At 56.9% G+C, this 27,920-nt stretch overlaps 1 protein-coding gene across 4 annotated transcripts in view; it reads right to left on the bottom strand.

Annotated features, from left to right (window-relative positions):
* NTNG2 (netrin G2) overlaps positions 1-27,920 on the bottom strand; it is a 74,781-nt gene that overhangs the window by 28,925 nt on the left and 17,936 nt on the right. For all 4 annotated transcript variants that reach the window (XM_023629191.2, XM_070251987.1, XM_023629198.2 and 1 more), the window contains exon 3: positions 19,141-19,784. In XM_023629191.2, coding sequence (XP_023484959.1) covers positions 19,141-19,784 — 644 coding nt within the window. The remainder of the gene's footprint in view (positions 1-19,140; positions 19,785-27,920) is intronic.

Genomic DNA, 27,920 nt, shown 5'->3' with positions numbered 1-27,920 from the left:
TCAGTGCTGGCCAGGGGCTGGGTTGGGGGGATTGAGGGTGACAGCTAAGGGGCACTGGGTGTCTTTTAGGGTGCTGCAAAGGTTGTAAAGTTGACCGTGGGGATGGTTGCATGACTCCGTGGATACACTAAAAGCACTGAATTGTACACTTCAAATGGGTGTATTGTGTGGCTTGTAAATTACACCTCAGTAAAGCTGCTCAATAAACTAACAAACAAATAAATAAATATCTGGGGAAATGGTGCAGGGGTTCTCGGAATGACTGAAGCCTGGGAAGGCTGATTTCTTTTTTCCTTTTTTCTTCTCTTGAGGAAGATTAGCCCTGAGCTAACATCTGCTGCCAATCCTCCTCTTTTTGCTGAGGAAGACTGGCCCTCAGCTAACATCCATGCCCATCTTCCTCTACTTTATATGTGGGACGCCTACCACAGCATGGCTTGCCAAGGGGTGCCATGTCCACACCTGGGATCTGAACCGGCGAACCTTGGGCCGCCGAGAAGCAGAATGTGCGCACTTAACTGCTGTGCCACCGGGCTGGCCCTGGAAAGCTGGTTCCGTTGTCATCTCCTACAGACCTTCAGAGGTTTGCTTTACTAATTGTGCAAACCTATCATGTGGGACCTTAAAGAGAGGCTTCTGGGGAAATACAGCTGATACAAGGCACGTTCTGAGAGCTCACACAAATGAACACACGGGCCCTTCACAACAGTCCTATGGAAGACATAGCCCTGTTACCTCCATTGTGTGGATGGGGAAACTGAGGCCTGGGCCGGTGAAGTGAGCTGCCCGAGCTCCCCCAGCTGGTCAGGGGCAGAGCCAGGACTTGGATCCAGGCAGCCTGATGGCAAAGCCCGCACTTACTGTCTTCACTCCCCACTGGCCCATGTATCCGGCACCTGGGAGCAGAGATATCAGTGGGCGGGGCTTCCACCGGGCTGTGTGGCCCTGCACGAGTTCTTAACCAATCTGGGTCCCTACTTTCTCACTTGAGCAGTGGGGAGCAAGAGTCCCGCTTACACCACAGCCTGTGACAAGGATCGGTGACACCGGTCATTCGGGAATGAACGAATGGATGTAGTAATGCGTTGGCCACATGATCTACCCACACACCTAGGGGTGGGATGAAGCCAAAGGCCCTGCAGACAGCAGGTGCCCGTTCGGGCTTTGGGCTCCATCCTTTTGCCTTTCCTGGGGACTGTGAGACCGTGGCCCTGGCCTCCTGGTCCCACCAGCCTCGGATGTTCTGCCACTTACTGTGTGACCTTAGGAAAGTTGCTGGACTTCCCTCGGCCTCAGTTTCCTAATCTGTAAAATAGGGATGGCAGTGGCACCTACCTCAGAGGGCTATTGTAAGGAGCAGCTGAGGCATGGTCTATAAAGGACTTGCGTCATGCACAGAAGCGCTCGACACACGGCAGCTTCCCACTGATTTTTCTCACTTCTTGTATCTATGAGCGTCTAGAAACAGGGGTCCTTTCCATGAATGATGCATCAATTCCTCCCAAGGGCCTTATGAAGGGTATATTGCTATCATCGCCATTTTACACACAAGGAAATGAGGCACAGAGAAGTTAAGTAAGTCGCTCCAGGCCACACAGCTGGTGAACCCCGCTTCAGGAAGGGTCTCAAGCAGGCAGCTGGGTGGTGGCTGGAGAGGCTCCAGTGCTGCTTCTCAGGCTGAGGCAGGCTCAGAGAAGTCCGCCCGGCCCACAACTCCCCCAAAGACAGGCACGTCCCTCCCCGCCCTCCCTCAGGCTGCTATCCTTCTGCGATTTCTCTTCTCTAGTCCAGGAGGCCCTTGGGAGAGAGGATAGATAAAATAAATACGCAAGGATGAATAAATAATTTATTGGGCACTCCTATGTGAACAGGTGCTGTGTGACGTGCATTATTAACAGAGTCCCTGTGAAAACCCAGAAGGCGCCATTTCTCCCATTTTATAGGCGACGATGCAAGATTCTGGTAGGTCAAGTGCCGATAACTCAGCCCAGGTCTCTGGGGGAAGAGGTGGGATTCGAACCCAGGGATGTTGGGCACCAGAGCTGGACCTCACGGCCTCCACCACCCTGCGTCTCTCTGCGCTCACCTTATGTTGATTCCACTTGGATGACAGAGGTCAGGGGAGGGGGCACTGAGGCACATTCCCCCCCCCCCACCCCCACCCCCCGCCTCACTGCCGGCAGCCCTGCGTGCCAATTCGGAGGACCGGGCTTGGCCAAAGAAATGCAAAAAAAGAAGAAATCAGCCCCCTTTCCCGCCCTCGCTCCCAACGTCAGCTTCTGCCTGCGTCCAGACCTGGGTAGGGGGTCCAGACTCCTGGCTGCGCCTCCAGCCCAAATATTTCCCCTGCAGCCATGGGATCAATTTTCCCAAGGAATTGCTTTCTGAATTCGACCTTCGAGAACCATCAGTCTCACCCAAAAACCATCACCTGAGCTGCCTGACCCTGCTACACAGCACTTTTCAGCTCATCCATCAGGAAGCATTATTTAATAATGAACAGAGGGAGAGTGTGAGGCTGGCCAGCCCACGGGCCTGCCACTGGCCAGCAGTGGACTCCCAGCCCATCGGGACGTGCTGCCCCCTCCCCGCCCCCACCCCACTGCAGAATCTCATGGCTTTAACTCCTTGGGTGTCAGCAGGAGTGGCTCCATAGGAGAAAGACAGAGAGAGAGAGAGATGCTGGAGAGAGAGAGATGCTGAGTCAGCAGCCAGATTCTCGCGCAGGCCCTGCTCCTGGTTTGCGGGGTGACCTTGAACAAGTCACTTCTCTGGGTCTCAGACCTTTCGTTTGCAAACTGGAAGGGTTGAATTATATCTCAGATTTTCAACTTTGTCATTTAATTGTTCGTAAGTGCTTAACATGCTCTGGCACACAGTGGGCTCTCAGTACCTGCTGAATGAATGAAGAAATGAAGGAATGAATGAATGAGAGGACGCACAGCATCTGGCACGGAGCAGCTGCTCAATGAAAGGTCAGTCAGTGTCACAGCTGGGCTGGAGCGGCGTGTGGTGGCAAGTGACCAGCCTCAGGGGCTTACCCTGGTCTGTAAAACTGGGAAGGGGACTGCCCCCACCCGGCAGGGCTGTTGGGAGGAAGGGGGGAGCGGGAAGCCCAGCACCGGGTCTGCACACGGCGAGCCCTCCATAGGTGGCAGTCATTATTATTGTCGCTATAGCTAACGGTCAACAGGTGACAGAGGTGGGAGCGTGGGGTTCCTGGGAGCAAAGATCAGCCTTACTGGGCAGCCCCCAGGTGCCCAGCCCCAAGGGACGGACGGGCTCCCTCATCCATGCTGTCCTGCCAACACTCTCGGTGGCCTCTCTCAGCAGCCAGCAGCTCCCAAAGCAGACAAGACTGACCTGTTCTCCACACCCCACAAGGGGGACATACCCGCTGTCCTCTTATAGTCGCTTCCATGAAGAGCCCTCTGCCACCACGGCTGCCAGATTCAGCAAACAAAAATACAGCACCTCAGTTAAATTTGAATTTCAGGTGAATAGTGAATAGTTTTTTTAGTGTAAGTATATTCCATGAAATATTTGGGACATACTTATACTAAAACATTATTTGTTGTTTATCTGAAATTTAAATTTAACTGAGTGTCCTGCATTTTATCTGGCAGCTCCTACCCCTGCTCACCCACAGGCCTGAGTCATGGCCCTCTGACCTGACCCCTGACCCCTCTCGAGGCCAGGCATGGGGCACAGCCACTGGGAGCTGGCCCTGCTGCCTGCCCACGGCACAGAGGGCTGTGGTTGCCTTCTCCACTAAGCCACTCCTTCTTCTAGAATTGATGAGTCCCTAATGAGGCCCAGGGGACCACAACTGTTTGGAGGCAGTGCCAGGGCTGGCCTCGGGGGGAAGGCTGTCCCAGACAAGCCAAGTTCTCGGGGACACGTGCTCTGCCCCTGCCAGGAGGAGACAGACACGCCGGCTTCACCCGTCCTGTCCCCTGCCAGGACCGGCTGGGGGTGCACCAGCACGAGAAGCGGTGGCTGGGCCGCAGGGCCACTGCCTGTGCCAGGCCGCAGCGTGAGGCCCGCAGGGAGGGCGGGCAGTGCCCGGGAGCTGCCGGCGGGAGCGCCATCTGGATGCAAGCCTGGCACCATCACTTCTAGAAAATCGTGAGCCGGGCCCTTCCCTCCTCGGGGCGAGAGGAGCGGGGTGCTTGGAGCGCCTCCCAGACAGGAGGGCGGGAGGAATGTAGGTCAACGCCGGCTGCCTGCCGGAGAGAGTGATGTCACCGGCTCCTTGGGGAAAGACGAGGAAGCAGCGGGTCTGGGTGAGCGAGACGTGTCGAGCTAGGCAGGGCGGAAGGGGGCCTGGCTCTCCTCTCCCCTCAAAGGTCAAACCGCCAAGATTTCAGGACACTCACAGCGACCCCTGGGACATGGGGTGCACGGGTGGGGGGCAGGGGAGAGCCCAGGCCCCTGGGGGCTCTTGGTAGTTGACCCCCTCTGCCTGGCGTCTCCCCCACCTCTTCTGCCACCGTCCTTACATGATCACACACGGGTGTCCTGAGAGTGGACTTGGGTAGTTCTGACACCTTGAGGCCACAGTTAGAAATGAACCACTCATTTAAAGCAGGCAGCAGTGTCCTCCCATTTCTCTTGCCAGCTAGAGCCTCATCTTTGGGTAGAGACTGTTCTTTTGTGTCACGTGAAACATTTCAGTGGGCTGTTGGGTTATGAAGAAGCAAACCCCAAACCTCCGCGGGCCTGGAGACGTCGGCACACAAGGTGGACATGCTCTGCGGGCTGAGGGAGAAGGTGATGTCACTAAGGGCACCTCCCGGTGCAGGGGCCCGTGGATCTGGGGCGGGGGCCTGGACTCCAGGGAGGAAGGACGTGGTCCTGGGAGGGGGCTGGGGGCCCACAGGAGAGGTGGCCAGAGGCGCTCCCTCTCCAGCCAGCAGGCCATCCTTTGAAGTGTTGCTTTTCCATGTGATAATTCCCATCCTCCGTCTCCAGGCCCGAGTCAAGTTGTGACGGAACTCCCTGGCCTGGAGGTCTTGGACCTTCTTTAGGGGATTAAGAGAGAGACTGCAGCTGTTGGAGAAGCAAGCAGTGGTCAAGAGAAAAGCCCAGAGAGGCTGGCCGGATCAAGAGGTGACAAGTGACCACAAGGATGTAGTTGGGGATGGTGGTAAGGAGACCTTGGTAAAAAACTGGACTTCCAGCTAATTAGTGGAACGGAGGCAGGGCTGGGGTTTTAGAAGGAGGAGAGCACGTGGATGCTGGAGAATTCAAACCGTCTGGTCAAAAGGCTGCCAGTTAAGGCCTGAGACCTGGCGAAGGGGGGAGACTGAGAGCAAAGCTCCAGGGAGGGGGGTCTGTGAGGCCTCCGTCACCTGACACGACCCGGCTTTTCCAGGGTAATGCGGATAAACGCTGGCTGGTGCTCCTCCTGGAGCGCAAACAGGCCGGCAATTGAGTTCACTGGCCAAATCAAATTTGGGCTTCTGTGCGAAGTCCTCTTATATTAAGCGCTTTAACGGACATCACCTCCTCCGGTCTATTGATAAATCTTATTACCCATTAGAAAACCAGAGGCAGCTCCTAGCGAACAGGAGACAGGCTGATGCAGGGGCACCGGCGGGCTCGGGTGTGTGGCTTGCGGGTGACACGGTGGCTATGACCAGGGCCTGGAAGGGAACCCCCAGCCTAACCAGGCTGGTGAACTAAAGCGAGATTGCTTCCTCCCCTGTGGGAAGCCCAGCACTTCGAGGGAAGGGCCAGGCCGAGGCCACAGCCCAGGAGGACAGGAGGAGGAGCTGGTGTAACACGCGAAGGGTGGGAGCAGCGGGGGTGGGTGTCAGCGAGCCCAGCTGTTTGTCTCCCTGCCTCCCAATTCCTCCAGTCCCTTTCTCCTCTGCAGGGAGTTACTGACAGTAAGAGTCATTCATGTATGTACCTGTGTGCGTGTGTGTGTGTGTCTGTGTGTTGGGGTCAGACGTGCATGTGCGTGGCTACTGGAGCTATGACGATGCCATGGGATTGCTGTGCTCCCTGAAGGCCAGCGAAGGGGACAGGGGTGGCTGCCCAGGTCTCCAGCCTTCAGGAGCCCCAAGGGGTGCTATCTGAGCCAAGCCCTGAGGAATGAGGAACGGGCCAGACCGGAGGACGGCGGAGGGCTGATCACGTTCCAGGCAGAAGGAGCAGCCCAGAGGCAAGTTGGTGGGGCCGTACTCTGGGGTGGCTGATCTGCGAGGACTCAGAGCCCAGGCTGCCGAGGGAAGTGGAGGAAAAGTGGTCCATGAGAGCAGACTCACAGAGTGTGGACTTGATTCCAAGGCCCACGGGAGGGAGACTGCAGGGAAGTGACATGACGGGGTTTGTGTTTGGGAAAAAAACTTCTGCACAGAAGGGGCAAGACTGAAGTGGGGGAGGCCAGTCATCAGCCCAGACAAAATCCCGGTGGCCGTGTGCCTCTCTCCGGGGGGCGGAGGTGGTGATGGGGGAATCCCTGTTAGGAACTTGCTCAGGCTGAGAGAGTGGGAGGGAGGGATGGGCAGGAATCGAGGTGGGGCATTTCCCCCCAGAGTGGAAAGATGCCTCCAGGACCCCAAGTACTGAATGGGCAGCTCCAATAGGGGAGAAGCACCCAGACTCCTCAAGGCGAGGGCAGCTGAGCCAAGACCCCTTGCTGACCCTGGGCTCCTGCTGAGGCCTCCGCTCACCCTACAGGTCGGCCTCTGTGAGCAGGGTGCACCGCGCTGGTGTAGGTGTGATGTGTATATGACAGGTGCTTGCGGAAGCGGATCTTTGTGTGGGGGTGGGGCCGGCGTGTGTGGCCTGGAGGGGAGCACCTGTGAATCTAAAACAGGCTGATGCGGGTTGACATGCCAGCGAGCCTTCATCATGGACAGCCCAGGGCCCCCGTCACAGGTAGGGAGGCCGCCCAGCCCGGGGCAGGAGGAGAACGCGGCCTGATAATTAGTCTGGAATTGATCTGCCTCCTCCCCAACCTCCTCTCCCCTCTCCAGCTCTGCCCACGCCTCATTAGGCCCGATTACAGCTAATAAGGTCCTCAAGTCACACGGCTTGGGGGCGGGATGCAGGAGCCTGCTCGGGGCCTGAAGGCCAGAGGCCCAGCGCGGGATCCTCCTGGTTCCCCACACGCAGGCGCAGATCTGGGCTGCGCTGGGCTGCACCCTGATGCGCTGTGGGCAGTGACACTCTCTTCCTGAGTCGCTTTGGCGACATCTAACATTCAAATGGGTTTCCCTTCCCTGTGCCCCTGATGACCAAGGAAGGGGGCGAAGAGGAGACGCAGAGATGGGACTTGGCTGGACACGGCCCTCCAAGCAGGTGAAGCCCCCGAGGAGATGGGGTTCGTGCTCAGGTGACCAACTGCCGGCTCCTTACAAACGCCAACGGCTCCCATTTCGCGAGCACCTGCTGTGCGTCGGGCCCTGAGCCGCCCTGCAAGTTCTCAGCCAGTCCCCACCACAGAGGATCCCATCTTACAGGGGGGAAACTGAGGCTGGGGGAGGTGAAGAGACTTGCCCTGGGCCATAAACTGACAAATGAAAGCGACGGAATCCAAATGCAGGCTTCTCTCTGACACCGAGATGAGCTGCTGAGGACTCATCACAAAGAGGCCTCACGGAGCCTCGAGGATGGCCACCCTTGCTGGCCAGGACGGATGGGGGTCACTAGAAGCCTTAGGAGCTGGGTTTCTGACCTAAAGCGTGTGCTCTTTTCTCCTTACACATGGTGGGAGCTCACCCTCGTCCACTCAGCTCTCCGCGCCACCCTCGTGGCGTCCTCCAGCACTGTCCCGGCGGCTCCCCTGCGGTCTCTGCATCGTCAGTATTGGGTTATTCCGATCAGAGTGCCTCCCTGTTCTCAGGAAGAATCCTGCCCCCTATACTCCCAGCAGCCCATGCCCCGTTTCCTCGCTCCCGCTCAGGGTCAAAATTCTTAAAAGCCTTATCAATATTCCCCCCTCCATTTTTTTTTTACCCCTCATTCAGTCTTTTTAAATTTTTTTTTTTTTTTTTTTGAGGAAGGTTAGCCCTGAGCTAACATCTGCTGCCAATCCTTCTCTTTTTGCTGAGGAAGACTGGCCCTGAGCTAACATCCGTGCCCATCTTCCTCTACTTTGTATGTGGGACGCCTGCCACAGCATGGCTTGATAAGTGGTGCCATGTCCGCACCTGGGATCCGAACCTGCGAACCCCGGGCAGCCAAAGCGGAACGTGTACACTTAACCGCTGTGCCACCAGACTGGCCCCCAGTCTTTTAAAAAAATTTTTGCATTCACCCTGAAACCCATCCCAAGATGGCCTTCGTCCCAACTCCCCCAAATCTGCTCTCGATGAGGTCACCTTTGACCTCTATGTTGCTGAATCCACGGACCTGCCTTTCCCTCCTCTCTCTGGACCCCCGACAGCATCAGACACAGGTGCCTGCTCCCCCGAGTGGCTTTTCTGGGTTTTCTCCCCACATTGGCTCCTTGTTCTTCGTGTCTGTCCTGTCTTCGCTATCTAGCTTCTCAGGGCTCCATCCTGTGCCGGGAACACTCACCACGTCCCCTCTCTTTCCTGGGGGTCTCAAATGCTCCCATGGCGTTAGGAGTCATCTCTCAGCCCAGGACTCCCCAGTGCCCAGTCTCACCCACACTTCAGACTTGGACGTCCAACTGCTCTGATGCCTCAAGGGCACCTCACAACGGGTCCAAAACAGAACTCTGCCGTCCTCCAGGGGACAGCCACTCTGGACGGCAGCCGTCAGTTTCTGACGAAGTTAAACACACACATCTCATGACCCCACAATCCCACCAATGGGTATCCACTCAAGAGAAAAGAAAACTTCCGTTCACCCAAAAACCCTCACACGCATATTCACAGCAGCTCTCCTCAAAACTGCCCCAAATTGGAAGCAACTGAAATTCCCTTTGATGGGCGAATAGAGAGACGAGCCGGGGTCCACCAGCCACACGGCGGAGCACGACGCAGCGAAAGGACCACATCTGATGGTCAATAACCTGATGAACCTCGAAGGCGCAGTGCTGAGTGAAAGGGGCCAGTCCCAACAGCTACACGCTCTATGATGCCGTTAACAGGACATTTTCAAACAGACAAAACTGTAGCGACCACGGGCTGCCTGGGGGGCTGGGGTGGGGGAGGGAGTGGTAAAAGGGGCAGCTTTATGGGGAGATGGACTGCTCTGTGTCTCCATCACGGTGGTGCTCACACGAATCTATACAGGTGTTAAAATTCATAGGAGTGTACCCAAAAACGTCAATTTTACTGTATGACACTATAAAATATAAAATTAAGAAATGTTAAAAAAATTTTCTTCCAGAAACTTCTTCCCCCACAGTTGTCCCCATTTGACTGGGTAAAATCTCCATCCACCCAGTGTCTCAAGCCAGAGTCCTGGGAGTCTCCCGACACCTCCTGCCCCCACCAGCCACTCCATCAACTCTACCGCCAAAGGCCATTTCCAGGGGCCCGTCTCTCGCCTCCACGGGAGGAAGGTGCCCGGTCTCCTGCAGCCCTGCAGGGCCCCCTCCCCACACGCAGTCCCAGGCGTCGGAGATCAGAGCATGTCACTTCTGCCTAAAATCCTGCAGCGGCTGTCCCTGAACTTAGAATAGAACCACTCCCTCCCGTGGCCTCGGCGCTGGCGTGAGCTGCACTGTCCTCTCTTACGCGCTCGCATGCTACGGTCACAGCACAGGAGTTCTTAGAAGGCACCACGTGTGTTCAAGGCGGGGCCTCTGCACCTGCAGGTCCCCTGCTGGGAAGGCACGCCCCCCCCCCACCCGCTCCCACTCACCTTTCAGGTTTCACCCTTAAGGCTGCCTCCTTGCAGGGCCTTCCCGGACCACCTGTGTCCAGACCCCGGGTTGATCCTCCCAGCCCCGCCCCCACTCCCCTCCGTTACCTTCCTTGCACCTTTAGTCGTCTGTGGTCATTTGGTTTGTTTATTCCTAGCTCCCTGCTAGACCGTAAACCCCGCAAGGCTCTTGGGTCTGTATACCCGGCTGTGTCAGGCGTGTAGCAGATGCCTGTCCTGGGTTGAACTGTGTCCCCTAAAAAGATATATTGAAGTTCTAACCCCCAGTGCCTGTGAATGTGACCTTATACGGAAATAGGGTCTTTGCAGACGTGATTAAGATAGAAATTCAGATGAGGTCACCCTGGAGTGGGACGGGCCCCGATCCAATGTGACCGATGTCCTTCTAAGAAGAAGAGATCCAGGAAGGACACTGGGTAGAGACAGAGGACAGAGAGACGACAGCCAGGAGAAGACGGAGGCAGGGATGGGAGTGACAAGGCAGGGGAGGGAGTGACGGGGCAGGGGTGGGAGTGATGCAGCTGCAGCCAAGGAGGGCCGAAGGTTGCTGCCCCAGGCCCGAAGCCAGGAGGGAGGCACAGGGCGGACTCTCCCCTACAGGATTCTGAGGGAGCACGGCCCTGCCGACACCTTGATCTCAGACTTCAGGCCTCCGGAACCGTAAGACAGTAAATGTCGGTTGTTTTAAGCCCAGCTGCTTTGTGGCACATGGTTCTGGCAGCCCTAGGACACTAACACATGTGCCCGTGAAAAATGTTTCTTGAATGAATTAGTACGCTAGCGAGAAAACCCTCAGAAGGAAACTCCTTCTCCCTCAGAAGAGAAAGGGGCACCGCGTCCCTAGCGCTGTTAGGCAGGCTGACGGTTGGCGGTTCCATCCCCAGCTCACCGGGGGCTCCTCCCTCTTCTGTGACCTCAGCCAAACCCAGGATCCCCCTCTGCCACCTGCCGCTGAGGGTGGGGCCACACGCGGTGGGTGAGCAGACCGGAGGGACCCAGAGGAGCCCGGATAAACGGCCCCCCTGGCCCACCCACCACACTTGGTAGCAGACCCCTGTGCACTCCTCAGCACAGCTCTGCGCCCCCTCCAGTTCTCCACAGACGGACAACACTGGTTTTTGTTTTGAGGAAGATTAGCTCTGAGTTAACATATGCTGCCAACACTCCTCTTTTTGCTGAGGAAGACTGGCCCTGAGCTAACATCCGTGCCCATCTTCCTCTCCTTTATATGTGGGACACCTACCACAGCATGGCTTGCCAAGCAGTGCCATGTCCGCACCCAGGATCTGAACCGATGAACAATGGGCCACCGAGAAGCGGGACGTGCGCACTTAACCGCTGCACCATTGGGCCGGCCCCCAGACAATGCTGGTTTGAATGACGCATGTCCGCTCTTTGGTGGAAGCAGAGGTTCAGGAAGCTTGGCAGATCCAGCTAAGGGGCATGAACTACCAAACGAAATCTCTGTCCCCAAGCAGCTGGGCTCATGCACGTTGGGTTAAAAAAAGAATAAAAAGCAGAACACGAAACTGACTCTCCAAATGTTTTGGGATCAAGGAACCCCTTTGAGAATGGAATAAAAACCAGGGCCCCTCTCCCGGGCTGACCCCACACATCACTTAGCCCGTGTTTCAGGGAGCCACCCACAGCCCTCCTACAAGTCTGTGGCCCCGGCAGGACTTCCAGGGTGCCGCCCGCGATCCTCGTGCTTTACTGACATAAGGGCGACACAAGTCCTTCCTGTGTGCTTCCCAGGGCCCAGCCACCGCCCTGCACCCTCTTCCTGGATTGTCTCATTTCACCCCATGGGCATCGTCTCCATTTTCTGAGCTGGGAAAGGAGTCACAGACAGATTAAGTAACTTGCCCAGGGTCACACCTGAGCCAGGATCTGCACCTGGGCAGTCTGACATGGAAGACATCCACCCATCTATTTCTTCTTCAAGTTGTGGTAAAATACACATAAAATTCACTGTTTCACAATCTTTAAGTGTATAGTTCACTAGCATTAAGTACATTCACACTGTTGTGCAATCCTCACCATCCACCTCCACAACTTTCACGTCATCCCAAACAGAAACTCTATTCCCACTAAACAGTAACTCTACATTCCTCCCGCCCCCTCCCCAGGAACCTTTATCGTATTTTCTGTCTCTATGATTTTGACTTCTTCAGGTAAAATATATAAGTGGAATCCTACAGGATTTGTCCTTCTGTGACTAGCTTATTTCACTTAGCATAACGGCCTCAGGGTTCATCCATGTTGAAGCAGGTGTCAGAATTTCCTCCCTTTTTAAGCCCGAATAATATTCCATTGTGAGTGTAGACCACATTTTGTTTATCCATCATCTGTTGATGGGCACTTGGGTTGTTTCCAGCTTTTGGCTGTTGTGAATAATGCTGCTATGAACACGTGTACAAATATCTGATCAAGACCTTGCTTTCAATTCTGTTGCACGCATACCCAGGTGTGGAATTGCTGGGTCACATGGCAATCCTATTTTAGTTTTTTAAGGAACCCCCAAGCTGTTCTGACAGCAGCTGCACTATTTTACATTCCCACCACAGTGCACGAGGGTTCCCATTTCTCCACATCCTCACCAACAACTGTTACTTCTGTTTTCCGACTACAGCCGTCCTAGTGTGGACACCCATCCGTTTCTTAACCCCACGCCTCAGTTTCCTCATCTGTGTACTGGGGACGACGCTCCTCACCCGGCAGGACTCGACACGGAAGCACACAGAAAGAACTTGGAATGCAACGTGGCCCGTAACAACTACTCAGGGACGACAGTTAACACACCGAAGGAGGAAGCCCCAGCCTCCCCAGCCTCCACGGGGATCTCAGAGGCACAAGGAATCAGCGCAGCCAGCACAATTCACACACTCCCCTCCCCACCCCGCTTCCTCTGTAGAAGGGCGGAGGAAGATACTAGAAGGAGGGACGGCGCGCACAGACGGTAAGTGAAAAGGCGTTTCTCTCTCTGACCCCTCCTCCAGCCCACCCGCCACTCTCCCCGCACATGCGCAAAGCGGAGGTCTTCTTCCCTCCGTGGTTTCTGTCCTCGTGCTAAGTTCCGTCCATCTCCACTTACGGGGGATCAATAGGGACAGGACGTTTATGGAAAAAGACAAGAAGGGAAGAAAGGGGGTAGGGGTCAAAGGAGGAGAGAACCGACCGGTGTCAGCTGGCCAGGGGACTCGGATGAGAAGCCAGACGCCGGGATCATCCAGGGGAGCCTGCCGGCTCGGCCAGTCCCCGGTCAGCTCCGCCCACCCAGGCCGCACTCGGCCTCTGGGACCTGGTGGGTCTCCTCGCTCTCCAACGGCTTCAGGCTCCTCCCGGGTAAAACGGGGTGAGGACCCAATGCCTGGCACCCAACACCCACCAAACTTTCAAACGGTATCTATAGTTCCTGTTCACTTAATCAACCTTTATGATTGCTGTACGCCACAGGTGCCTAGGACTGTAATCTGATGCACACGACCTCTTTGCATCATCTACCACAAACGCCGCCTTGCTCAGCTTGAATACCTCTAGGAACGGGGAACTCACTCTTCCCTTCCTGTCCCTGGCTGGCAAAGGCCCAACTGGACTGGTTCCCTGGAGCCTCTAAGAGTTTTCTGGGCAGAGGAGTTTGCCCCTGGGCAGGGCCTGGGGGTGAGAATACAATGACCCCCCTTCTCTCTGTCCCAGACCTGGAGTGGACAGGACTGGCAAGGCTGTTTGGCTAGAGTGTCCCCTTGCCCCAGCTCCTGGGATGCCCACCCGGCCAGGGGCCTGCTGGGTACTATTTGTGTAGCGGCAGTACTATCACAGCTCAAGGAGACGTGAAAACCTCAGAGCAGAGGGGACACCAGCAGCTCGTGAGCTGCCCTGGGCTGCACGTGTGTTTTGTTTTACCTGCACAGGGTTTTCAAAGAATCTTGAAGTAAGGGCCAATATTTTAAAACTCAGGAGATTTCACCTACCTATCTGCTGTGTGCCTTCTTTTGCAACATCAGAAGATCTGGCAATATCTGGTCTCTTGACCGGTGAGGGGTCTGCTCTCTCCACTTCTCTGCAGACCACACCCTTCCTTATCACCTCTACTAGTTTATGTTACACACATATGTTGTCTTCTGGGCCCCTTCGGACATTTGGGTTTGCAACTCCCACTAACCCAAAAAAGCATGCTTCTCCACTCATGATAATTCTTCACTGTTCAACTAAGAGAATTCAAGGAACAGTTTAACAATTTCAGCTTTGGGTGCTGATGGTGAAGCTAGGGCTTCTTCCTTGAAAGTCTTAGGGAGAAGTGTTTTCCTTTTGTGGTTTACAGGACCTTTTCTTAGCTCCAGAATCTTAGCTCTGACGCAGGCAGCCCTGGCCCCCCGCCTCTCTCCCTAACCCCTCCTGCCACTAGCCAGCGGAATGGGACACTGGGACAAGCTCTTCAAACATAGTGTTTCACTGAATCCTCACCATGAGCTGGTGATGTCGTTACTCTATCTCCAATTCGCAGATGAGAAAACTGGGCCTCAGGCAGGTGAAGGGGACCCAGCTAATCCGTGATGGAGTTGGGACTCAGATGCTGGTTGGTCTAAGGAGGCCCAAGTGCAGGCTCTACCTGGAGGTTCCCCCCTCTCAAACTCGCTAGAGGCCCTTTGCCAAGAGACGGCTTTCTGGACCTCGCCCCACGCTGACGGGCTCCAGAGCTCCTGGTGGTGGGGCTGGGGATCCCATCCTCTTAAAAGGCAGCCCTGTGTGATGCTGGCCGGGTCTGGGCCTCGCTGCTCTGGACCGCTGTGCTGGGGTGGAGGTGGGGGCTGTCTCTGCTCCCAGCACAGCAAAGGGGCGATCGTATTCCTCCTCCAATCTGGGTGGCTCCCCGGATTCGCTGCCCAGGTACAGCCAGCACCTCTCCCGCTCTGCACCTGAGCCCCCCACCTCGGGGTGCGGAAGGAGAAAATAGCTCCCTCGCCTTCCTGCCGTCTACGAATGAGAGTGAATAAGGGGGCAGGACGCCCTCTTCTCTCCATCCCAGACCCTGAGTGGGCGGGACTGGAAGGTGGTTTTGCCAGGACCCACAGGGAGGCGAGGCTGGTGAGGGCAGAGGTCTCGAGGTGCTGGGGGCTGCTCCCTCGCTTTCCCTCCATGGGGCTGCCGCTCAGTCTGCCCCTCCTCTCACTCCTACCCTGCCCCCCCCAATTTATACTAGTTCCTCATTCCCTGAGCCCTGGGCTTTCTCCCACTGCGGTCTTCCTCTCCCCGGCAGCCAAGTGCCTCTGCCCTCTGCCTCCCCCCACCCCACCTCCTGGCTCCCCCTTGAAGTTGGAAATAGCTGACATTAATGACAGAGTGGAAGTAACTACAGTATCAAAGACCCCTGTATTCAGAAGGGGAGGCCAGTGAGATAACCCCGTGTAGAGATGGACTTGAGCTGGGACATGCTTACGTTGGATGTTGGCTATCTGGGGTTTAGTTTAATTGTATGACCTCCTTATGTTTCCTGACCTCATCTAAAAACACAAGGCAGAGGGGAGCACTGTCCCTGTAAGGAAAGCTCTACCAGGTGGGGATCAGGTGTGGCTTGCTCAATGCCATATCCTCGGCTTGTGGGATCTTGGGGATTCAATAACCATTGTGGAATCAAATGACTATCAATTAAATAAGAAAACGCACATGAAGCCTAGCTCAGTGCTCAATAGGAAATGAGCCCATAGCACACGCTTAATAAAGATCAGCTATGCTAGCAAACTATGGGGGAGGCACTGTGCAACCCTGGGTCATGAAATTCTGAGGGTCTCCTAGAACCAGTGCAGCCTGAAGTCTCAAATCTAAGAACCCCTGGGGGTCCCCAAGTGCCCACTCAGGAACGTCAAAGGCATCACTTGAGCCCCATGCTGCCTTTGCCACCCCGTCCTGCCTCTCTGGCTGCCCGGCACAGCGGGGCTTTCCCACCCGAGATTTAAAAAGGAAAAGCAGAGGAAGTCACAGCTCTTTGCTGAACCATCCAACCAGATCCACTTAATCGGTAAGCCAAGCTGCCGCCTTCCTGCCAACGCCGCCCCGCCCGAAGAGTAGAAGAGTACTTACTCCAGCTGTGAATTGATTGACGCACTGGCTAATCTCCACTGCCCGCAGGGGCTGGGTGCCAGGGGAGCCATGAGCTGCTGAGCAGGGACTGCCCTGCCACCTGGCCAGGGAGACACAGGCTCCCCGTGGCCCCAGTTCTCACCTTACAGATGGGAAACCGAGGCCCAGAGATGCGCAGAGGGGCAGGTCTGGAAGCCAGCTCCCGCGGCCCCAGCATCTTCCTGATTTGGGTGGGACTGAAGACCTGAGGCTCTTTCTCACCCCCTCTGGCCCTTCCCGCACATGTTCCGCCCCACTTCTGCATCTCAGAGTCTCTCCTATGAGACAGACGACCCTCACCCCCAAGGTGCACGGGGCACAGGCCCTGACTGTCACCACCCAGCCCAGACCCTGCAGCACCCCCAGACATCAGCACCCCACATGAGCCGCCTAAGGAAGTGGAAGGTGGGCCCTTGATCAGCCTCCTGAAGATGAGGGGCCCCCTGGAGCAGCCCAGGGCAGGTCAGAAAAGGGGCTGCTGCCCCCAGGTGTGGGGATCTGGTCCCCACCCCTGAGCAGCTAAGGTGAGAGGGACTCTGGGGCAGAGGAGGGGTCTTATACTGACCAGACCATTGCATCCTGAGGGCAGGCAGAGGTCACCAGGATGACCAGAGGCCCAAAGTCTGGACACGGGTCAGAGAAACAACCATAAGAATCCGATTCTTGACCCCTGGCTTCCAGAACAGGGGCTATATGTCAGGTGGTTTCCAGAACCTTCCTGATTTAAAATATCCCACCGCAAATAGGGTGGGGGGTGGGGTAGAAATCACAGACGTCAGAACCACAGGCACTGCGTGAGCACCTGCCTCTCCCCCACCTGCCACACTTGAACCTGAACCTGCCTCCTGGACCACCTGCCTTCCCCTTGGCCCACCTGCAATCCACACACACAAAGTGAAATAAAACACAGATGCGAGCTGAAAACGGGGGCTCCACACGCCCCGCCCAGCCCCACTCGCAGGCGTGCCCACAGTGATGGGTTGGCGCCAGCTTCCAGCCTTTCCCTGTATCCGTGGTACCTTCCTGTGCCCGGACGGACCACTTTCCAATGTCCACTAAAGACGCAGAAATCACGCGCACAGGCGTCTTATATATTTTACAAAATGGGATTATACCATACACACCATGCAGCCGTGCTTTTTCCGCTCCTCAGTAATTATATACTCCGGCCGTCCTCAGAGCCTGCTGGGGAAAAGCACCCAGGGCGTGTTGTCCCAGCTGGGCCCCTGGTGCCCCCCTGCCCACACCGGCCGAAGCCACGCTCCTGGCCCTGCGTACGCCCCACTCCTGCTCACGTAACTCTCACCATGCTCCAGTGAGAGAGGCATGATCATTATCAACCCCATTCTACAGAGGGGGAAACTGAGGCACAGAGCAGTCCTTGCCCAGAGTCTCACAGCTAGTGGATGGCAGAGCTGGGGATACACCCCGGGCCGTCCAGCTCCAGAGTCCACACTCCCAACAATCACCCCGGCGCTTCTCAAACCCAAGTGTGCGTCAGAATCCCCCAGAGGGCTGGTTAAAACCCGGACTGCTTGGCCCACCCCTGGAACTTGCGATGTGGCAGGTGTGGCGTGGAGCCTGAGAACTTCCATTTCTAGCAAGTTCCCAAGCGATGCTGATGCTGCCGGCCCAGGAACCACCCTTGGAGAACTCTTGCACTACCTGCTACTGCCCTTTATGCTTGACCCCTTGGTTACTCAGTGACGGGGCCTCCCCAAGCCTCTCTCCTATGCAGACCATGGTGTCAGACAGGTGGCTCAGGGATAAAGTCCTTGCCCCTACAGACCAGCACATTGTGTGTCAAATGAACAAGTGATCTGGGCCAGCATGGAACCATTCAGTCATCCGCAGTCTAGCCAGTTCCTGGGCATCAAAGGCTGCTTCTCCCTCTGATGGCAGTCTTTTGCCTCCCCCAAAAGTGTCCTCAAGACACATTTTCCTCCAAAGCTGGGCAAATGGTTAACTCTGCGGGTGTGGGTTATGCACATCCTGCATATTCCAAAGGAAAGCCTGGCCTTGACCGGCTCCTGGGAGGGCAGCCCCGAGCCCTTGGGAGTCCCACCTGGTAAGAGGGTCGTTGTTTCCCTGGGTCCTTGGGCCACACCGGATAGTTTATGCTAATGATGGGACCTATGGTGGGGGCCTTGGACCATGCAGCATTAGCTTGACTTCTGGGTCAGGGATTGAAGACCAAGGTCAAGCCCACAGGCAGTTGGCCGTGCCTAAGTGATCAATTCCCAATAAAGACCCTGGACACCAAGGCTTTGGCGAGCTTTCCTGGCTGGTACCACTCCACACGTGTTGTCACACATCGTTGCTGGGAGAATCAAGTGCTGTGTGCGACTGCACTGGGAGAGGGTGACCGGGAACCTGCACTGGTCGCTCCTAGAGTCTGCCCTGTGCACCTCTTCCGGCTGCCAATTTTCATCTGCATCCTTTCATTGTAATACATTGTGGTGGCAAGCGTAACAGCTTTGCTGGGTTCTATGAGTCCTTCTAGCAAATCACGGAGCCTGAGGATGGGCCTGGGGACCGCTAGACACAAGCGCCCGTTCATTGAGTCAGTGGACAGTTACGGAGCAGGTCCTGAACACGAGGCTTTCGCCGAAGCCCTGCCCACAGCGTCCAGCTCCACTCATCCCCTCCAGGGCTCCCGCTGCCCTGGCCAGAGGCAGCCCGGGCCCTACGAGGATGCTTAATGTTTATCATCCACCATTCACCCCCGTCCATGGAAAAACCCAGGCATCTTGTCTGTGCAGCCCTGGCCATCGTAGGCAGCCCCTTGACATAACATCCCAGGAACCAGCAATGTTTAGGGTACCAGGTAAGCATGCTGGGTATCAAGCAACATCCCAGGTACAAGGTAACATCTCAGGAACCATGTAACATCTGAGATATCAAATAACATCTCAGGAATTAGGTAATGTCTCAGGTACCAGGTAACACCCCAGGAACCAGGCATCATCTCAGGTGTCAGGTAACATCCCAGGAACCAGGTAACATCCCAGGAACCAGATAACATCCCAGGTACCAGGCATCATCTCAGGTGTCAGGTAACATCCCAGGAACCAGGTAACATCCCAGGAACCAGGTAACATCCCAGGTACCAGGCATCATCTCAGGTACCAGGTAACATCCCAGGTACCAGGCATCATCTCAGGTGTCAGATAACATCCCAGGAACCAGGTAACGCCCCAGGTGCCTTACCTGCCAATGACCTCGATGTTGGAGATGGCGTAGAAATACTTGTAGAGGTTCTCCCGCTGCACGTAGGTGCCGCCCAGCGCCGGGCGCAGCAGCCGCATGCGCAGGTCGGTGAGGGTGAAGAAGTCCTTGAGGCCCTTGGCGCTCTCCAGCCGCGTGTAGAGGTTGTCCAGGTTGCGCAGGTCGGGGCCGGCGAAGATGGCGAAGCGGTCCCGCACCTCGAAGCGCACGTGCTTCTCCTTCTTGGAGCCGGCCCAGCGTGAGTACTCCTCGGTGCAGAGCACGCGGTGGGCGCCCGAGGCGGCCAGGTCGCGGGCCCGGCGGGCCGGCATGCCGAAGGCCTCCATGCAGTCCTCGGCGTAGAATTGGTAGGGCTGCCACGTGCGCCCGTTGTCCAGGGACTTCTCGAGGACCATGACGGTGGGCCGGCCGTACTCGAAGGTCACCACCACGTCGTCCGTCAGCTCCACGCTCTTGTTCCACGACAGGGTGATGTTGGCTTCCAGCGGGCTCGGGTAGCGGCTCCACGTGACGCTCTGCCAGTACGTGGCCAGCCCCTCATCCTCCTTGTCGAACATGAGCCGGGGTGGGTGGGCCAGGTCCGGGTTGGAGGCGTCACACTCGTTGCTGCACAGATAGGGGTTTTCCTGCAGGGGAGAGGACCAGAGACGTGGGCGCCGGCTGCTCAGGGAGCCTCGCCCAGCCCGCCCCACCGCATGCCCAGGCGTCTGCCCTGAGGTCACGGAGCCTGTGCTCTGATGTCCTGGCCCAGGAAGCGTCTCCTGGGCAGGTAATTTGTACCCATTTCCCCAAAGTGTGTAAAGACAGGCAATTCTGTGGCCTCCCCAGAAAACACACACTCGTTCCTCTCTAAATACAGACGACCAAGAAGGACGGGTGTTAGTCCCCTGCCCCACGGTCCCCCATGGCTCCCCATTGCCTGGAGGATAAAGCCCCAATTTTTTAATACATTGGCCCCGACCCCCTCCCACCATGCCTGCAGCCTCTGTTCCCTGCCTCCCACCTGAGCACTCCTGTCCTCCAAGCCCTGCTTGTCTGTGCCTCCGAGCCTTTGCAGATGGTGTTCCCTCTCCTCGACCTGCCCTTCCACTCTCCGCCTCGAAAATTCCTACTCACATTCTCGCCTCTAACACCTCCTACACCGAGTCACCTTCCTGACCCTTTAAACAATGCCACGAGTACCAACAGGAGCGGTGGAACAACCAGGCACAGTATCTCATCTACAGACCTCATGAGCTCACTTCTCTTCTACTGAGCATCTCACCCACACACAGCGGGACAATGATCTCTGTGCTCCGGAGGAAGAAACCCAGGCTCAGGAAGATGGTGACCCCTGCCCAAGGCCTCCGCTGGGAAGAGCCGGGAGCCACACCCCGGCCCATCTGAGGCAGAGCCGTCTCTGGCCCCGCACATGCGTGTCGGCCTCCTGCGGAGTCCGGGCACGCCGGATGGATGCTGAGTGTCTGGGGGTTCCTCTCAAAGGGGGGGCCTCTTTGTGGCAAGTCATTTCCAGGTCCTTGGCACATGCCTGGCAGGTCCGGCCTGGGACACTGGCTGAGGAAGGCAGGGCATGGCCCCACCCACTTACTCTCCCCCCAGCTCCCCCCAGAAGGCTGGCAGCTGCTCCTGGGCCCAGCGGGGACCAGCTGTGGCTTCCCTCCACCGCAGCTCAAATCCATTCTACGTGTCTGGTCCACTGTGTGAACTCACCCGGAGGCCTGGAAATGTCACTAACATAGTGGCTGCCCGGGGTCAGAGGGATGAATAGATGGAGCATAGGGGCCTTTTAGGGCAGTGAAGCGATTCTGTGTGACACTGTCACGGTGGATACACGACATTACACATTTGTGAAAATGCATGGAATGTACGACTCCAAGGGTGGACCCTAACGTACGCATGGAACTGACAACTATCAGTGTCGGTTCAGCAACGGTACAAATGCACCGCACGGATGCACGACGGTAGAAACAGGGGGGCTCGTGCGGGGAAACGGGGGTATTAGCAACTCTCTGTACTGTCAGCTCAATTTTCTGTAAGCCTAAAACTGCCCTAAAAAATTAAGCCTATTGATTAAAATCAAACCCACACTAAGCGCGGCACAGCCCCCAGACCGCTCACAGCCCTTCGTGAGGGACGTGTCAGGTCTCCGATTTGCTCAGACAAACCGGCTTGGATCAGCGTTAAGTTCCTCGCTCTGAAATGAGCCATCCGGCCCCCCGGGGAGTGGGTGCGTTGCCTCCTGGGAGATGAGCTGGTCCCCCCGCCACACCCGCCGGCACCGCCTTCCATGCCCGTTCGTGGAGGACGAGTTCCCAGGCCGCCCGGGGCTCCTCGGTGGGCAGGCTGGCCTCAGGGTTTACTGAGGCAGGTCCCACAAAACCCTCTCTGACCACAAAAGCCCTGCCCTCGGCCCCCATGGTGCCACTGCCCCCAACCCCGCCCAGCCCTGCCGATTCATGGGACCCGCAAACCTTGGGGCGGAAGGGGTGCACCACTGAGTCCAACTCCTCATCGTGCAGATGGGGAAACTGAGGCCCAGGGTGAGCCAGGACTGGCCCAGGCCTCCCTGAGAGTGGGCCGTGGTTCTGAGGATGAGCCTGCTCCTGTCCCAGACAACCTCAGGGGTGACCTCACAGGCAACATGGCGAGAGAGGGGCCTGGCTCAGCTTGCGGGGGTCCGAGCTTCCTGGCGCTCCAGCTGAGGGACCCTGGGCTGCCCCCTGAATGGAAGGGGCTGAGAGGCCCCATGGGGATGGCTCAGTGGCCTGCAGAGGTGGGGCCTGGCGACAAGAGGGCGGCAGGATGCGGGGCTGGAGGAGGCAGCCCCACCTGTGAGGGACGGCCCCTCCCTGTCCCCCTGTCGGCCCACAGTAGGGAAGGCCCCTTGAGCACTGGAGCATGTGGAGACGGGGCCTTTAAAGGGTGACTAAGCCAAAATGAGGCCGTGAGGTCGAGCCCTGACCCAATCTGGCTGGTGTCCTCAGAAGAAGAGGGAATGTGCACACACGGAAACACCAGGGTGCGTGTGCAGAGAAAGGAGCACGTGAACAGGCAGCACAAGGGCGGCCATCTGCAAGCCCAGGAGAGAGGCCCCAGGAGAGGCCCTGCCTTGGTCTTCATGGATCACACGAACCTTGATCTTGACCTTCTAGCCCCTAGAGCGGTAAGAAAATAACTCTCTCTTGTTTGAGCCACTCAGACCCTAGCAAACATACATGCCTCATCACAGGTGAGGAAAGTGGGCTTGGGCTGGAGGAACGGTTCAGAGGGGCCAGTCTGAACCTCGAGGCTTTGAGGGTTCCCCCAGAAGCTCCTCCTCCACGAGGCTGGTTTCTCAGCACGCTGCCACCAGGTGGCGGCATGCATCTTTGCCCACCTGGGAAGCTCCTATCAACACACCACTGGAGGCTGCGTCTTTTCACAGGCTGCCTAGTCCTTCTCACCTCTGAGCTTGTGCTCCTGCAGCCACTTTCCCTCCTCCTGGTTTTCAGAGCACTCCCCTATGCATCTCCTCCAGGAAGCCCTTCCTGCCTGACTCAATCTTTGAACCCAGTTCCCTCGTCGTCCATCACAGGGTTGTTAGTGTGCTTATCTGGGACAGTATCGGGAAGCCTCTGTATAGGGTCTGGACCTCAGTAACTGCTGGCTATATTATAGTTATTATCGTCATCATATTAATTAGTTATTAATATAATTAGATTAATGTTCATATATCTCATATTGAGTGTTGATATTACTCTTGTCAATCCAATGGCTGTAAGTCACCCACACCTCACCTTTTTCCCAGTTCTCCTTTGTCCCCCTGCTTTATCTCCCCTCACCCTGCCCAGCCTCCTGGTGGTCCCCACTGGGGGCCATGAGACCCCTCACAGCCCCAGGTGCGCCTGACCTGTCCGTCACCAGGAAGACTGACGTGGCCGGCTCTGCTGGGGGCCTGGGCTGCAGCCTGGCTGCGGCCGCCGTGCTTCCCTCACCTGCAGGGCGGCCTGGCCCCGCCCGCGGCCCGGGCAGCAGATGGTCAGAAACTAATGAATCAGGCTGTGTATTTACCGCCCGCGCCTGCTGCGGAGCGGGCTCAACCACCAGCAAGCACGATAAATAAATCTCAGGCCACTGCCGGCACAATTCTCTGCTCGCTCTGCTATTTCTCTTCTTCCTTCCGCGGCCCTCCCACCCCGAGGTCTCAGAACTCCATTTAACCGTTTAGCGCCAGGCGCTGTGGCCTCGGAACCCTGTCCTCTCCACGCACACCGACAGCTCAGCCTCTCGCTGTCCTCCCCAGCTTCCCTGGGGGGTGGCAGTTCCGAGGAGCGAGCCCGGGAGCAGAAGCCGCTTTGCCCGGTGCCCCCACCCCCGGTGCCGCTGCATCTGACAGCGCACAGGAGGGTGCCCGGGCGGGGGGCGCGGTGCCAGCCTTCTGGGTCTGCACGTTTCCACTTGTCTCTGTGAGATCAGATTAACTCATCATGAAACAAACAGCCCAAATAAAGTGGCCTAAAACCAGGGAGAAACAGAGGGATGTTTGAGGCACATCTTAACCTTTTAGGACAACACCAGTAATTGTTTCTCTAGACAATTCATGAACGGTTACCAAAGGAAAATCATACCCCTTATTAAAAGCCTTGAAACTTTCTCCAGAAAAATGTAACACATCACATTTTCCATGCACATTCAGGGGGTTCAGGGGGTCTCACCTCCCCAGGGAGAACCCCTCTTCCGGAGGGCGGAGCAGTCAAGGAATCTGCTTTGGGGTCTGAAAGTGTTAGGTTTAGTCTCAACTCTATCTTTTGAGGCTGTGTGACCTTGAGAAAGTTGCTTTACCTCTCTGAGTCTTTATTTTCTCACCCAATATCATGTGAGATAACGTGTATGAAATACCTAGAAAATGTCCCCAGCCGGCAGCAATTACTACTGAACAGCAGCTTCGCGTGCGCCAGCTCAGGGGCTCTCCCAGCAGCCTTCTGTGGCAAGAAGTAAGGATGAAACAACCCAGCTCGTTAACGGTAAAGGCAGAACTTCACACACCACACGGACCGCCTTGGGACTGCTGGCTTGGAAGAGCATGATGATCATGACAGTCACTGAGCGCCAACCACGCGCCAGGGCTGGGCTGGCCCTTCACACCCTTTCTCGCCGCCTCCTCCCAGCAACCCTCAGGGAGGCAGGTGCTACAGGCGTTCCCACTCACACACCAGAAACCGAGCGCCTGCCGGCCACTTGGTGCTTCCTCTGGACTCTGTGGGACCCCAACAAGGAAACCGGGGGGACATCGAGCCCTTCGTCTCTGCGGCGCCCCCATCTCCACAGACACACGGAGGCCTGGAAGGGTAGGCAGCAGAGCTGGAGGGGTGAAGGCAGGGGTGCAGGGCGCGGGAAGGCGGCCACCTGGGACAGCAGCACGGACGACGGGGTGGGGACGCATCTCCCCCGGGGACACTGGGTAGGACTACTCAACGGAGAAATCATTTCACACCACGCTTTTCAAACCTTGCAACAGTCTCTTAAATACGTTTGCTTTTATGTTGTTTTCTGCGCAAAGGGTGCAGCTGGAGTCAGAGGCCAGGTTGTAAACACTGCAGACAAGCTTCGGGCAAAGAACATAATTGAGTGGGAAAGCCAGTTGTTAACAGGACAGAGGGAACTGCCCCCCGGGGAGGTCTGGCTCTTGGGAACTTCGGGCCCCTAATCAAGGAGCCCGTGGAGGGGCGGTCACCGGAAGTGTAACGGAGTCTCAGGAGGGGGAATGAACAACTTCGTGAGGACCAGCCTGGCAACCCCGACCTGTGCTGGAACCACATGTCACAGTGGCTGCCTGCCGCCAAGGCCGGTTTTAGTCAGAGCATGGTGGGAAGGGCTGTGCAACTCGTAGCCAGGTGAGCGGGTGCGGTCCTCGCTCAGCCACTCACCAGCCACACTGAGTCTCAGCTTCTGGGTGGAGGGGAAGGGCCACGAGGACCCTGGCCTCACCTGCCTCCTTCCCCACCGCAGTCCAGCCCCTGGCACTCCCAGGGGCTTGGGACACCCCTGTCAAATGAATAGAAGCCAGAGAGGTGGAGAGTGCTGACTTCATAGGACGGTCGTGAGAATTACACTAGGTGCCACGTGGCAAGCACCCAGCTCAGGGACGCTGGATGCAGGGAAGACATCCTGACTACCACTGGCCCTGCAGCCTGAGCAAACAGCGAGGTCCACAGCCCTTGCTGAGCACTGCTCGTGCATCATCCCGCCTGACGCTCAGGGTGGTGCTGGAGGACGCGGTCCTTGTACTTACATTCCACAAGTGAGGAGAGGCTGAGTAACTTCTCAAAGTCACGCTGCTCTGCAGTGGCCCCGGCGGGACAAGAAGCCAGGGAGTCAGACTCAGAGAGAAGTCAAGGAAACTGTGCCCTTCACCCAAAAGGGAAAGGATGCTGCCGGCCTGAGCCCTGTGCCACTCCCCCGAGACTCAGGTCCACCAGGAGGCAGACAGCCCATCGCTCTGCCACCTAGGCGTGTGGGCAGGCCCAGGGAACACTTTAGCAGCTGACAGATTTTTTTGAACCTGTCTGCCGAGTTGCCAGCTGAACTCATCCTCAGCCCCATCAACCTCAACTGGAGCTGAGGCATCTGCTGGTGGGAGGCAGGTGGCTGCCAAGCAGAGCCCAAGGCAAGGGGTGCCGCCTGGCAGGGACTGGAGCCCAGCCATCACCGGGGATTCCTGCTACTGAACAGGACTTAGCGAGGGGCAAAGGTGAGGGGGAAGAAGCGGAAGGCAGCCGAGCCACCCCATCCTCCACCTGGCGCGATGCTTCTGGAATTTGGGGGTAAACTCTTCTGGCCTGGGCCAGTAAGTAATATACTTGCTACCATACCAGTAATAAGTACATGGAGCCACGGGGTCGTGGAGTTGCCATGTGACTCGGGAGACTGTCCCTAACCCCACGTATGACCGTGGGCGGGGCCTTGCCCTCTCTGTGCCTCGGTTTCCCCATTCTCGAAATGATGGAGCTCTGACACTGACATCCCAAAGTCTAAGTTCCTCAGTCCCCCGCCCTACTCGGGAGGAAGGGCGCGGACATACATCCCCATCTCCAGGGAGAAAGCCCAGGTGCCGGGGGAATTCTCCGTAACAAAGTATTTCCTACTTATTGGTAAGAAAAGTTGCAGCGGGCATGAATTATTAACAAAGCGGAAACGGAGATTCTGCTGGGAGCCGGTTCTAATTCTAGCTGCCCTGACCGGCTGTGACTCTCTCCCCCTCCCACAGCTCCTCTCCGCACCCACCCCCACCCCACCCCCCCCCGCCCATCCTCCTTCTGTGGCTTCATTGCTCGCTGTCCCTCAAGCTCCCACCCCCACCTGCAGGCTCCTCTTCCCGGCCCTTTTCCGTTTCTTTTCCAGCTAAGCCCTGGACAGCAGCAAGGTCACCCTCCTGGCTCGTGAATCAGCAGAAACCAACCCCACGCAGCACGTTGGGGCAGGAGCTACAGCCGGCCAGGGAGGCTTCTCCTGTTTCTTTTGGTTTTTGTTTCTCGTTGGAGCCGTTTCTTCCCCGCGCAGCCATTACTCAGGGAGGGGGCGGCCAGGACCGGGGCCAGGCGTCTCCCCGGGACTCATCCATCCTGGAAATGAGCCTCCAGAAGCCACGGCGACGGCCCCCCACCCGCCCCAGAGCCTGAGCCCGAACTGGCCATGGCAGGCATCTCCTGGGCAGAGGTCCAGCTCGGACCCGGCATGTCAGGCTGCCCCTGGAACTGGCCCCAGTGTGGCCGTAACTCACGGAGATGCACCTCGGCAATTCAGGGGCTCAGAGCAGCTCTCCACTCGGCTCTGGTCCTCGAGTTGTTTCAGAGGAAAGAGAGACCTTTCATTTCAACCCTGCCCACAATTTGCCTCCTTCCAGAACCTTCCAAGACTGAGACTGGACTCCAGGATAGCAGCTCTGGGTCTGGACCACCCTTGCCCCACATCCCCCAACAGTCGTTTGCACGTAGTGGTAGTCGATAAACATTTCCACATTGAGTGAGGACCCTCAGCAACTGGATCTAAGGACAGTGTTTGCTGAGTGCTTATTCAACACACACTATCCAGCTCGCCTCACTGAAGCCATTGCTCTGGCATGGCTCAGAGAGGGTGAGCAACCTGCCCAGCATCACCCATGTAGGACCTTGTGCCTACTAAGGGAAGTGAGAAGCAGCCAGCTGAGGTGCTGCTCTAGGAGCCGGGGAGGGACCCCGCTTCCTCACTCCTCCTCACCCCAACTCTGGCTTCCCCAACAGACCCTGCGGCAAGACTTTCCCATGACCTGAGGCCTTGGGCTGCCTGGTGGGCGAGCCGTCCAGCAGAGGGGCCAGGATGCAATGCCAAATGCCGCTTGTCATGGCTACAGACCCAGCGCGGCGGATTTCCTCCATCAGCTGAACAGCCAGAAGGGGCGGGCAGGGTTGTGCCAAGGCTCCGACTAGACCAGGGTTAATCTCTCCAGATTTTATTCTTTTTTTTTCTTTTAAAAAAAGGATACATTTCGCTTTGCCCTGGGCATATGTGGATGCTTCCCACAGCCAGATTTCTAGGAACGCTGGGGTGGGAAAGTCTGTCCCAGCTGAAGAGTGCCTGCGCTGATCCCTGCGGCCCCCTCGCCTGGTTCCGTGTAACGGACCAGAGACACGTGGGCATCTCAGACAAGGGACGGCTCCCCTTCCAATTACATACCCCTTGTGACAGGGAGCTCATTACTACAAAAAGCAGGTAGGCCGATCTGGACTGCCCACTCCCTGGAAAGT

This window comes from Equus caballus, chromosome 25, assembly GCF_041296265.1.
Source record: "Equus caballus isolate H_3958 breed thoroughbred chromosome 25, TB-T2T, whole genome shotgun sequence".
Taxonomy (NCBI): domain Eukaryota; kingdom Metazoa; phylum Chordata; class Mammalia; order Perissodactyla; family Equidae; genus Equus; species Equus caballus.
Note: the sequence above shows the minus strand (reverse complement) of the source record. Positions and strands in the feature narration are given on the sequence as shown.